Consider the following 14,032-nt stretch of genomic DNA (forward strand, 5'->3'; position numbering starts at 1 on the left):
CCTCGTTCTATAAACCAGAGACACATTTGGCATTGGGAGGCCGTACAAACGCTGTCATTACTTGGATGGATCCTGAGGTCTTATTTAGCCTAGGAAATTGCAGAGTAGATCCTATTATGTAAGGAGACAGGAGGGCAGCATAACATGGTTACAAAATGCAGCACTTCATGCCCTTCAGGGAAGAGTTAACAGGACAGATATACATAGACAGAGACGTGTGATAAGAATGTGGAAAATGAATGAATGGGGGACATATATATGTGACCGTTGCCGAAGCCGGGGTTGCTGGATAATCCTCAGATGTCAGATTTCCGTAAGGCCAACATGTGACTCGAAGCTTGCCACTCAACAGAGAATACTGGGCTGTGCTGGTATTAAGAGGCTGGCTGCAAGCTAGGCTCCCACTGTGCAGTAGCCTAACTCCCTGTCGCTTTCTGTGTGTGGGTGGGTGTGCATGTGTGCGTGTGTGTGTGTGAGGGTATACATTTTTATGCAGTGGGTGTTTAAAGAGCTAAGCACTGAAGCTGGATTTCCACAAACGACCATCACGAGCACTCCAGGCACACCAAACTTCCTCTCTTGGTATTTTTTTTTTCTTTTCATCTTTTTTTTGGGGGCAGATCCCAAAGGGGAGAACCCCCAACATCCAGCCTCCAGGATTGAAATGATTTTCTCTTACCTGTCCCTGCGGGGGCCCTGTCAAGGTTAGAACGGAAGCTATGTGGGACCGGCATATTCTGAAGCACCCGATGAGAGGAGCTGAAGGAGCGAAGGAGCAGCAAACACCAAAGGAAGAGGGACTCTGCCCTGTTAACATGAGCAGCAGCTTGCAGGTTCATCTGCCCAGAAGCTGGGCTTCGTCCAGTGGCTCCCTCAAGGAGAAGTCTGAGCATTCTTTTTTTCTTTTTTATTACTATAGGATGGAGGATGAAGCTGTCCTGGACAGAGGGGCTTCCTTCCTTAAGCATGTGTGTGATGAAGAAGAAGTAGAAGGTGAGTTTGATGGGCCTGGGGAAGTCTGTATTTGTATACATAAGTCTTTATAGCACCCATACATGGCATATGTCTTATAATTTTGAAGTTAAAAACCCAAGTTGATCTCTGGTGTTTCATTTCATCTCCACATTTTGCTTCAGCACAGAAAGTAATTCTACGAACTTCACTGGACTGTCAGAATCTGAATCAGTGTGGTCCTGCATAGGTAACAAGAAAAAAAGATCTGATTTTGAAGCAGGTTCCTATGTTAGCTGTGCTTCTCAGTCAAAAATGAATATTTTGCCAGATTATATTAACCACACTCCAATGACTAATTCAAGGAGGCTGCTAGATTTATATAGATGTATTTGGCAGTATCTTCTAATATCTTCCTTGTAGCCTGCAGGATAGAGAAGCAGATGTTACAGAGAGAGAATGATACCATTGCTGCAAGAAGCATGGGTCTAAACTGAGGATATAAAGAGTGGTAATTACAGATGCATCTCTGTTAGGAAAAGATGGACAAGTATTTTTTTTTTACTTAGAACCCCCGAGGAACTCTTTTGCTAATGTTTCCCAGTGCCAGTTAAAAACCAAAGAAGAGTTAAATTTTAGCTGGTACTATGGTGCTTTCAGTATGCTTTCTTTTCTCTTGTCTCTTGACTTATCAGTAATATGGGCATAATCCTACTTATTTGATAGTGAGAAGGCAGGGTTTAATTAATAGTTATTAAAATAAGCATGTGAAGGTATCACAGATATACAGGGTATTACTAACGTTTATAATGACAGTTTTAAAAATAAGCGAGGTTTTAGACAGTATTCATAAAGTTAACTAAAACTTACTGATTAACCACATCATAAATTCTACCCTTTAAAATCACCCGAGAATGAATTCATATGTATTTTGGAAACTCCCTAGTCTGATTGGTACTGTTTGGTAAATTACTTAATGCCTACCAAAGACTGGGACCAGGGTGGTGGTGGGGTTGGGTAAAGAAGGTGGGTGCTGCGTGTTTTGGAGTGAGTCTTCAACCAGTCTCAATACCATATTCCAGGCAAGTGATGCTCCTGTTTCACCTGGGGTAGTTTGAATAGTGTGGCCATTATGTCTCCTTGATGAGTTTCTTCTGATTGTGTAGTGTCAGAGGGTGGGTTCCCCTCACCCCCACCTTCCCACTTCCCGCATGTACGCTCTTGAGGCTGACTAATTAGAAGTTGATGCCTATGTTTCTTAGGAAAAAGGAAACCACAATATTTTTGTTCTTATTGTTTTATGGGTTCCTTGCACTTTTACAGCATGACTGTGGGAAAATGCCAAGCTAGTGAAAGCAAAATAGTAAAACTTTTGTCTTAAGATTCTTGTAACCCTTGATGCTAAGTCTCCATTGTGGTCATCCTGTCACTGTCCCAGTCAGTGTCAAAGAGGAGATAAGAATCTTAAAGTTATAGCAGATAACTATAAGAAACACTGTAGGACCGAGCAAATACCCGATCATTTCAGAACATTTAAAGTCGAAAAATCAGGGAGAGCTTGGGGATGAGATGTACTCTGTGTGTGAGTATGTTCCTTGAGAATAACCCTCTAGCTAAGTTCTCAGGAGATGTTAATCACTTCTTGAGTTTGTAATATCTGTAGGATTGACAGCGCTTTACTGGAGCAGGATATTATACATGGGTTTCTTAACACTTTGACTAAGAAGTTTATTTCCTGCAGTTTTCCCCTTGATTTTTCAAGCAGAAAATTAAGACAACAATGTAATGAGTAGCACACAAATCTGCAGATAAGGAGAAGCAAAAAATACAAAGGTGATCAAAATATCTGTAAAATTGATTGGCTTTGTGGTGATTCACCTTGCTGTATGGATTTTGTGTGTTTTCGTCTTCTGGTGAAACTTCTATTTTAATGAGAATCTTTCGTGTTGAGTGGAGTGTGGGTTGGTTACATTGCTTTCAAAGCCTGTTTAGCTAGTTGCTGTTGTTGGATGCTGAGACTATGTAGGATGGCTGCTTATGGCCATGATTGGGGGAGGCATCCAACGGTATGGGGTCCTTACAGTACAGGTCATGAAATATAATTAGGAACTGCTGTTTCTAATTCAGTGCCTTCCCAGTTGACCTTCCCATTTTCTCACCTGGCTTCATCTGGTGAGAGTCGTAGCACTTAAGTTTTACAGTAACTCTAGGCGACAGGGTAAGGAAGTTGAAATGGAGATGGGTTTGAAAGGCTTACCATGATTCCAGTGGTTGAGAATGAAGATACAATTGATTTGACTGTCAATACCTCTGATTAGGACTTTGATGGGAATATTTTCCTCAAGGACATGAGTCTATCTCATATTTTTAATTGCATGGAGAAGAGTATTCTTAAAGAAGACTTATTTTTGTTGTGAAGTAGCTGAGTTTCTGGTACATTTATGTCCAAAGTAAGTGCTCTAGTTTAAGGATCAGAAATTCAAAGGGCAAGGAGCTGGAGCACCTAACATTTCTGTTATCAAACATGTTTCCTTTTACCCAAAAAGTATTTCTCTTGCTTCTGGAATAAATATGGTTGAGGTATATTGCAGCACACTTGGTAAAAGTGAACTTAAAACTTTGCTTTTTAAGGTAATTTGCACTAATAAGATGCACTCCCATTAAACGAGTGACCTCCAGTAACTCTGGTTATTTTGAAATGATTATGCTTCAAAATTTTTTCTAAGGTTGCTCAATTTGGGATGATTGGATTCATCTCAGCTTGAAGGCAAAAAGAGTCAAATGCTGCCTCATAGTTCTTTCTAATGCTGTAGTTCTGGAAAGGGAGACAGACTGAGACTTTAAACCACACCCTCAATTCACCTGGTTCAACTTTACTCTCGGTGGGTGGCATGACACTTAATCAGCATTCTAAAAACTCAATAGAAAACCATCAGCTGCAAACTCACTAAGAATAGAGTAAATCAGAAGAGGGGGCATCTTCTGTTTAAATAGTGAATTTATCTATGTGAGATATATTTAAAGATCTAAAGCTCTTTTTCATTGTAGTTTGCCTGATAAACTGGGCTGCCCAGGTGATGCCAGTGGTAAAGAACACTCTTGCTAGTGCAGGAGACAAAGGAGATGCGGGTTTGATCCTTGGGTCAGGAAGATCCCCTGGAGGAGGGCACGGCAACTCACTCCAGTATTCTTGCCTGGAGAACCCCATGGACAGAGGAGCCTGGCGGGCTACAGTCCATAGGATATGGAATCGCATATGACTGAAGCGACTTAGCATGCAGGCCTCTTGTACATTTATAATAATGGTTTAAAAAGATACTCTTGAGAAAGGAAACCAAGTGTCAATTTTAATCTTTAAAATAAAGAGAAGCTTGTATGTCTGCTCTTTCAGTGGTGTGTTTGGTGAAGCTAATATTTTTGGCATAGAGTGGTTACCATGGGTAAACTCATTTAAACTTTGTAACATTTCAGATGCCATGTTTGTTTTTATACCCACAGGCTCCAGCTCCAGCCCAGGCATTTCTGTAGAATTGGCCTGTTAGATGACACATTGATGTTACCAGTTGTTTTTGTTCAGTCGCTAAGTCAGGTCCAGCTCTTTGTGACCCCATGGACTGCAGCACTCTAGGCTTCCCTGTCCTTCACTGTTTTCCTGAGTTTGCTCAGACTCATGTCCATTGAGTCAGTGATGCCATCCAACCCATCTCATCCTCTGTCGCCGCCTTCTCCTTCTGCCCTCAGTCTTTCTCAGCCTCAGGGTCTTTTCCAGTGAGTCAGCTCTGCATCAGGTGGCCAAAGTACTGGAGCTTCAGCTTCAGTCCTTCAATGAATTTTCAGGGTTGATTTCCTTTAGGATTGACTGGTTTGATCTCCTTGCTTTTCAAGGGGACCCAGAAATGTCCACTATGAGGAACAAGACTGATTTTTCATTTCAAACACACTTAGGGGAAATTGGCAAATTTTGTTGGGTGAACCAAGGTTGAGAGAGGAAGATCCCAGGTAGCTTTTTCTAAAGAGGAGGAAATTCTAGGGATATTTTATCCTTTAAAAAGTCAGCCAGGGTTTTGGATCTGTATGATATAAACAGATTACTTAATATTCTCATATTTCGCAATAGGGGGAAAAGAGCAAACTCCACCTTATCCTTTGAGATAAGGCCTTGGCTCTGCAAGGCTAGGTAACTCCCTGGCAAGCCTTGGCAACTCTAACTTCATGACGAGGGGCCCTTTTCTTAACATCAACCCTAAGCAGCAACTCAGGAAACATAAAGTACAGAAATACAATATTGGCTGAAATGGGTCTGCATTTCTGAAGTTTGATCAGTGCTCTCAAATCCATTATGATATATTGTAGTGGTTTTCCTTTTCCATTCAAAACCAAGTCCAAGAGGAAATGTGCTCCCATCTGTCCAAATGGAAGAATAATTCTACAAATTCCCAGGTCTGCTGTTAGGCATTAAGAGAGAGTGTGTTGTTGAAAATTCATGGAATTCACAGGAAGGTTATTTTTAGGGAAATAAAAGTAAAAAGAGTAGGACAGGGTCAGGAACAAAGTAGACATTCACTAAATATTTGTTGAAAGAGTGAAGAAGTGAATGTGTAAATAAACCAAATGAAGCATATATAGAATTGATCTGTATAGTCCTCTAAAGCCTTTGTTTACATTTTCCGTTAGAGATTTCTCTTCTCTTAGTCAAATGAGATGATATTTTGTCTAACGATCCTAGTTGATTTTGCAAAGGTCATTGATGTATGTACATCATTTATACTGATAAGAAAAAGAAGCCCCATAAACACATCCACCGTATTCTTTTTCTTTCTTTTGCTTTGTGTTTTGAAGAGAGAGACTGAAGTGGTGAACTGGTGGCTTTTGTGTTTTGGGAGGTCAAGATCTCAACATTTTACAGACATGAAATCATAATGACTTAAACCTATTTTTCACTGGAGGATATTGTGATGATATATTTATGTGTATTGGAGGAGGTAGTATTCTAAAGAAAAGGCGGGGCCTGGTGGACATTTGTTAATAATTACAATGGTCAAAAAACGTAATTGCCAAGAAGGAGTGAATGAGAACCTAGTGGATGGGAAGGGAGGGAGGGGCTGGTTGGGGTCAGCGCTATTCTGAGCGCTGGATGTAAGTGTCGGGTTGCATTTTGCTGACCTCCTCTCTCCTGTTCTCTGTAATTGCCCAGAAAACAGTGTGTACAGAGGAAATACTTGGGCAAATATTGCTGAAGGAAAAGCCTTCTTAAAAGAAACAATGTATCCACACGTTGGAGAGCCTGGAGGAAGTGTGGTCAGGTGTTTTAAGGGTTGACCCTTGAAAAGTAGCTTGGGTTCCCAGAGCACTTTGAACCCACACAGACCTTTCCCAGCGTCCTGCTTCTTTCTCGTCATGGCCTCAGCAGGAAGCCTGCCACAGGTCCTGAAGCAGGCAGCACCCGGCTCTCTGACACCTCCTGCTGTGTCACTGAAGTTAAGTATTTGTATATAGATTTCTTGAGCTTCAAGGAAATCAGATGATAATTCCATGGGGTTTGGAAGCAGGAATCAGACATCCCTTCTCAGGGTTTTCCAATTGTAGAGAATTCCCTGGTGGTACAGTATGGGCTAAAGCCTTCTGGAAGCCACTTTCTGTCCTAGGTGACTACATTCTTTTATGGCAAGAAGTTTGCAGAATTGAACTTGGTACTTGAGTCATGTTTTCCAAGGATCCAGAAATTCTGAAATAGTACACTTGCAGCAAATTTTGTCTACGGTTGAGTTTCTTTCTTGAAGCTTTGTATCTGCTCATATTTTTGAGACGAATTGTTTCATATTGATTTTGGGGAGTCTCTATCATTTGTAATTTTCATGTGTTGTTAAGGCAGAGTGACTAAACATCAGTTTGGGAATAAAAGTTTAAAACTTGCTATATTGCTGAAGCATTGCATAAGTGAAGAACAAAACTTAAAGTCTGGATTTTGAATTTCTTGGCTCTGCACAATGAGAATCAAACACACCATTCACCATAGAACTGTTTTAATAATGACCAGAAACAGTGTTGCTGCTGTACTTGACATTAGGCATAGGAGTACTTTATACAAGGCGTGTGTGCATGCTAAGTCGCTTCAGTGGTGTTCAGCTCTTTGGAACCCTGTGGACTGTAGCCTGCCAGGCTCCTCTGTCTGTGGGATTCTCCAGGCAAGAATACTGGAGTGGGTTGCCATGCCCTTCTCCAGGGGATCTTCCTGACCCAGAGATTGAACCCACATATCCTGAGGCTCCTGCATTGCAGGCGGATTCTTTACTGCTGAGCCGTTGGGGAAGCCTACTTTATACTATATCACTGTCTTATTCTTTCGCTTTCTGATTGATACAACCTCACCAATAATTTTCAGTGATTATCATTCCAAAAAATTTGAACTACCAAAATGTTTGTTATTTTCTTTTTTAAAAGTTTATTTATTCATTTTAATTGGAGGATAATTACTTTACAATATTGTGATGGTTTTTGTCATACATCAATATGAATCAGCTGTAGGCATATGTGTCCCCTCCATCCTGAACCCATTATTTTCTTAATTCATCTTTACCGACATCTATCCCTTGCCTTCCTAATAACCACACTTACATACTGCTTCTTGCTTTGGAAGAGGCAAGCCAGGAAGGTCAAGAGAATTTTCCTGAGGCCTGCTGTCTATTTCTCTTTGAACATGTTCTGATTCCCTTTAGGCTCTGGGTGTGAGATCTGGTTTCCATGGTTAGATTTCTCCGATAGACATTACCTCTAATTTGTGAAATTGTCTCCTCTTCCAAGAAAAGATATACTAATTATACTTGCATACAAGATAAATTATAAATGTGTGCCCATTATAATAAGGCCTGCAAAGTTGCCCTTCTGGAAAACAGATTTAAGTGTGTGGTATTTTCCTACCAATGAGGAGGATTCAAGGGTTTATTATATATGTAATGTATATAAACACACATACACACTATGTATATATTTTTCTCTTTTCCCTTTCCCCATATGCAGCAAGAACTAGAATAATTCTGTTCTCTACTGGCTGTTATATAATTTAGGTGCCAATTCAATGAGATTATGCAATAGCATAGAAATAATACTAAGTATTCAAACCTGAGCTAAGTGTTTCCCCGTTTTTATCATTATACGATTCAAAGTCATTGGGAATTGAAAAGTGGGTCTGGTGAGGGAGAGCAGAGTAAGAGTAGAATAAAACTGAATAAAGTTCAGTGGAGGCTCTCCCGTTGCTGAAGTGGGCATGCTGATGGGATTTGGTTTTGTTCTGTTTCATTTCACTTTTTTGGCTGGTAGCACGTAGGGGACTGAGGTGAGAGCCTGCCATAGTAGGAGTTCACAGGAGGTTCCAAATATTGTGCCCCTGAAGCTGCTGATTGCCAGGTGGGATGAAGGTGAAGGGAAGGAGGGTGGTGAGTGACACCCATTGAATCATTAGTAGAGGTGACTTAAATAACTCCCTTCCCTGAATAGCTGCAAGAGCTTTTAAATCTGCTGAATTGTTCTTACCTTTACCAAGAGTTAGAATTAGAAGTCAACCATCCTAAGGGCTAGATCCAACATGTTCACCTTTCTTGATACTCTGTTGACTTTGAAAGGAGAGCAGACTCAACCCTCTTGGGATGTGATTCTACTCCCTCTTAATGGTGGGTTACTCAATACCTTTGACAAGCCCAAAACTTCTGGAAATCAAAAGGAGTGTCTGAATTTTCATGAAATCAGCTAACATACCAGCTTTAGAGGGCCAGAGTCACACATTTTATGAATTAGTTAAATCACAACCCTACCCCTTAGTTGATTATTAAATTTGCAATGTGATTCTATCCTTGCTGGAAGACAAAGACAGCGTCTTGGATGTAGCACACAGTTGAATCCAATAGATACATGTATTTGGCAAATTCAGTCAGCGTCTGGTGTTTGAGGTACTTTAATTCAGTCTGTATTGTGAGTTAGAGAATGTGGTGGACAACCAGGAGTCTCAGGACCTATTTCTGTTCTTGGCTCTGCCCTGTCTTTCTGGGTGACATGAGGCCGATCATGTTTGTGTGATTGTGTTTTCTTCATGCAGAGTGCAGTTAATAACCTATCTTCTCCACCTACTAGAGATGTTCTAAGTATTCTGATATTTGCAGTAAGCCATTGTCAAATTACTTAATTTCTGAATCTCAGATTTTTGTGCAAAGAAACAGCATTGGTGCTTCCTTATCTCCTAGTTTTGCTAGAGGTATGCTGCTGCTGCTGCTAAGTCACTTCAGTCGTGTCCGACTCTGTGTGACCCCATAGATGGCTAGGGGTATCAGTTCAGTTCAGTACAGTTGCTCAGTCGTGTCCGACTCTTTGTGACCCCAGGGGGCAGCACACCAGGCCTCCCTGTCCATCACCACCTCCCGCAGTTCACTCAGACTCACGTCCATCGAGTCCGTGATGCCATCCAGCCATCTCATCCTCTGTCGTCCCCTTCTTCTCCTGCCCCCAATCCCTCCCCGCATCAGAGTCTTTTCCAATGAGTCAACTCTTCGCATGAGGTGGCCAAAGGACTGGAGCTTCAGCTTTAGCATCATTCCTTCCAAAGAACACCCAGGGCTGATCTCCTTCAGAATGGACTGGTTGGATCTTCTTGCAGTCCAAGGGACTCTCAAGAGTCTTTTCCAACACCACAGTTCAAAAGCATCCATTCTTTGGCTTTCAGCCTTCTTCACAGTCCAACTCTCACATCCATACATGACCACAGGGAAAACCATAGCCTTGACTAGATGGACCTTCGTTGGCAAAGTAATGTCTCTGCTTTTGAACATACTATCTAGGTTGGTCATAACTTTTCTTCCAAGGAGTAAGCGTCTTTTAATTTCATGGCTGCTGTCACCATCTGCAGTGATTTTGGAGCCCCCCAAAATAAAGTCTGACACTGTTTCTACTGTTTCCCCATCTAAAGAAACTAATTTGAAATCCCCAGGATGAATCCTTTAAATTTAAGGTGTTAACTTCTTTGGGTCTGGTCCTTGCCTGTGATTTATTTTTGTGTTTAACACTTTCTCAAGTGCTTGCTGTGACTGCAGAGTGCTTCCTGACTAAAGCTAGTACTGATATCTGATAATCAACAAGTTAGCTGATTATTATGTTAACTCTTCTCTTCCCTTGTGGTTCAGCTGGCAAAGAATCCACCTGCAATGCAGGAGACCTGGATTTGATCCCTGGGTTGGGACAATCTCCTGGAGAAGGGAACAGCTGCCCACTCCAGTATTCTGGCCTGCAGAATTCCATGGACTGTGTAGTCCATGGGGTTGCAAAGAGTTGGACAAGACTGAGTGCATTTCATTAACTCTTCTCATTAACTTTGATGGACAAAGCTTTTAGTAATTTTTTTTAGCTTATAAAAATGGTAAGAACACTTGCAGATATATAAGCTCTGCTATGTTGCTTTTCCAGGCAAATGTGTTACTAGTGATAACATATTCCAATTAGGTCAGTAACTAATGTGTTGTCAAATCAACTCATCATCATTTAAGGACACAAAGTTGGCTGATATGATAATTTTGAGAGTATATCATGCCTGTGGGTGAGTATACATGGAGACCAAGATATGTATCTCCTGTAGAGTGATGTTAACTTGAGACCTAAAGGGTTAAGAGGATTAGCTAAGTCAAGAAGGAGGCAAACCTCCTAGGCCAGCATGTGTGAAGGCCCAGTGGTGAGTAGGCCTGTTTGAGAAGTGAAGATAAGGCCCATGCAGCTGGACCACATGAACCAGGAGAATGGCCGGAAGTGGATGCTGCTGCTGCTAAGTCGTGTCAGTTGTATCCGACTCTGTGTGACCCCATAGATGGCAGCCCACCAGGCTCCCCCGTCCCTGGGATTCTGTAGGCAAGAACTCTGGATTGTGTTGCCATTTCCTTCTCCAAAGCAGGAAAGTGAAAAGTGAAAGTGAAGTCGCTCAGTCATGTCCGACTCTTCACGACCCCATGGACTGCAGCCTACCAGGTTCCTCCCTCCATGGGATTTTCCAGGCAGGAGTACTGGAGTGAGTTGCCAGTGCCTTCTCTAAGTGGGTGGAACCCAGATAATTCATGACTTTTGCTAAAGATTTAGGATTCATTTAGTGTGCACTGGGGAGCCACTACAGGGTGTTGTAAGCAGGAAAGTGACAGACAAAATTTGCATTTTAAAAAACATCTCTTTGGCTGATGAGTGGAGAAAGCATCCCAAGAGGACAAAGATAAAAGTGGGGAGACTGTTGATAAGATTCAACTGAGAGGTGATTTTAGGGTTTAGCCTGGGACAAAAAAGATGGGTTGAATTGCCAGCACTTGCTGATGGAAAGATGTGCGGGTGGGGGGGTGATTACTTTTGGATTTCTGCTTTGAGCAGTTTGGGGACTTACATGCCATTTGTGATGAGGGACACTGGAGGGATAGTGGTAAAGGAAGGTAGGCGTTCAGCTTTTTGACTTTGAGACCCCTGTGAGACATTCAGTAGAACTCTAAAGCAGGTACTTGGCCACACAAGCTGGAGCTGAAAAGAAAGGATAGGGATGGGATAGAAGTTTGGGAATCCCAGGGAGCTAGCTAGTATTTGAAGCCATAGGGGGACTTCCTTGGTGGTCCAGTGGCTAAGACTCCTTGCTGCCAGCGCACGGGGTCGGCATTCAATCCCTGGTCAGGGAACTAGATCCCATATGTTGCAGTGAAGCCCTGGCACAGCCAAATAAACCAATAAATAAATAAATATTTTTTTAAAATCCCCCAAACAAAATGTTAAAAAATAAAGCCACAGGAATGGATGACATTACCAAAGGAAGAAAAAAGGGTGGGAGGAGGACTGGCCTGTGTTCTTTAATGCCAAGCTTTGGACACTGAGAAGGAGCAATCATAAAAGTCTTCTGAGGCCAAAAGAAGACTGTTTTCAGCAAGGAGCCAGTGATGGACAGTGCTGAGTGCTGTCTGGAGTCAAGTAGATGAGGAGCGAAAAGTAACTGGTCAATTTAGCAGGAAAGGGTGATTGGTGGCTTTTAGCAGTCTAGGTGGCATTGTCAGGAAAGAGTCAAATCAGAGGAGATTGAAGAAGGCCCAAAGAGAAAACTACCATCGTAAGTAGTTGTGGAGGGACTTTGAGATATAGTAGAAAACCTTTTAGCCTTTCGCTTCTGTGCTTCTTTATACTTAACCAATTAAAATCCTTAGAATTATTACAGAACGTTTAGAGCTCAAAAGCATCTACGAGATAATGTAGCTTAGCGTTCTCACCTTACAGATGGAGAGACAAGCCTTTGAGCAGGTAAAGTGATTTGCTTGCAGTAACGCTGATGGTAATTTGGAACACTAGGACAAGGAGCCAGACTTCTTAACTTTACCAGGACAGTGCTCCTTCCAAAATGTGTGCTTGAGATCTGGTCCCTTTGCATCTTGAGGGCTGGAAGGAGAGCCTGGAAGAGCAGGGAATAGGAAGAACTGAGTGCAGGATAAAAAGTGTTGGGAGAGCTTGTGAAAAGGTGCAAGGGAAAGAAGGCACACGCCCGTGACCTGTGGCTGCACGACCTCAGGTGCTCATGGGAGGACAGGTGTCTTCATATTCTGGGGCAGTTTACAGAGCTAAGGGTGGTAGATTTAAACTTGCCATTCTGTGATTATAAGACACATTTTTCAGAGAATTCCTGAGCCTGTTTTGTCCTCTTTTGTATTTGCTAACTTGAAAAGGTTAATCTGTTTTGTCCCCACTTGGCTATATTTTGCAGACGATGGAATATAGAGGATAGGGTGGAGTGTAGTACCATGGTAGTGGGGAAGTAAGAAAGGAAACCTTTTTAACCAGGAGCTCCAAGAGTCCCAGCCTGTACATCATTAGCTATTTGGCTTTACTTGGTTCATTGGTACATGAAAACGTTTAATCAGGTGATATTTAAGGTCATTTCAGTTCTGAAAGTGTGATTATGTGCTGCTGTCAGTGAATGCTGTCTTCTTTTCCTGGGTGCATGTGGAAAATCATAGTCATAGTCATGATGATGTTCTTCTCCAACTGTGGTGTTGGAGAAGACTCTTGAGAGTCCCTTGGACTGCAAGGAGATCCAACCAGTCCATTCTAAAGGAGAACAGCCCTGGGTGTTCTTTGGAAGGAATGATGCTAAAGCTGAAACTCCAGTACTTTAGCCACCACATGTGAAGAGTTGACTCATTGGAAAAGACTCTGATGCTGGGAGGGATTGGGGGCAGGAGGAGAAGGGGACGACAGAGGATGAGATGGCTGGATGGCATCACTGACTCGATGGATGTGAGTCTGAGTGAACTCTGGGAGATGGTGATGGACAGGGAGGCCTGGCGTGCTGCGATTCATGGGGTCGCAAAGAGTCAGGCACGACTGAGCGACTGAACTGAACTGATGCTAGTTTGAGTCATTCGTAGCACTTTCTCTCCTTCTTGGTCATTGTTTTAGCCCCCTCCAACCTGCTCCCCCGGCACTCCCCCCAGCTGCATGATCCAAATCTCATTTACCTATGTACAGGTGTGTGAGAAGAGGGAATTATGTGAACTAATATTAGGTGTTTGATACCTGATTAGCTGGGAGTGCATTGACTGTATAGTGGATTATCTGTCTATAGTGACTAAGTCTACTCTTCCTATTGCCCAGCAGGGCTTAGGCTAGTGCTAAAAGGGAAGCCAGAATAGAGTCGCAGACGGACAATGCGGTTAGAATGAGAGTGTGAATGTGTGCATTTATGTGTCTGTCTAAGCTGCCTCTCTGGCTGCAATTGTAAATCCGGTTATCAATGACCATTGGATTAGCCTTTGTTTTCTCTCTTCCAGCCCTACTTGCCATTCAGTTATGCAAATGGTGACCACAAGAGAGATAATGGAAACTGTCAGTTCTCTGCGTTTGGCTCACAGGTGGATTTTGTCTGACTGCATGTGTATTGCACATTAAAATTCTCCAGCTCTTTCAAAGTTCTGGGATGTCAGGAGGGAGTCAAGGGTTCATCTCCTCCTGTTAGGTGGCTCCTCTTTGCACTGCCCTGGCTGGCTCTGACCTTCCAGACCTTTTGAATCCACTCTCCTCTGTGCTTTCAAGTAAA

General features: G+C 42.4%; 1 protein-coding gene across 2 annotated transcripts in view; it reads left to right on the forward strand.

The window, feature by feature from the left end:
- Positions 1-920: 920 nt before the first annotated feature.
- The window catches only part of SLC4A4 (solute carrier family 4 member 4), a 308,892-nt gene continuing 295,780 nt past the window's right edge, over positions 921-14,032 (forward strand). For both annotated transcript variants that reach the window (XM_068974914.1, XM_068974915.1), the window contains exon 1: positions 921-993. In XM_068974914.1, the coding sequence (XP_068831015.1) occupies positions 921-993 (73 nt within the window). The remainder of the gene's footprint in view (positions 994-14,032) is intronic.

Source organism: Capricornis sumatraensis, chromosome 7 (genome assembly GCF_032405125.1).
Source record: "Capricornis sumatraensis isolate serow.1 chromosome 7, serow.2, whole genome shotgun sequence".
NCBI lineage: Eukaryota > Metazoa > Chordata > Mammalia > Artiodactyla > Bovidae > Capricornis > Capricornis sumatraensis.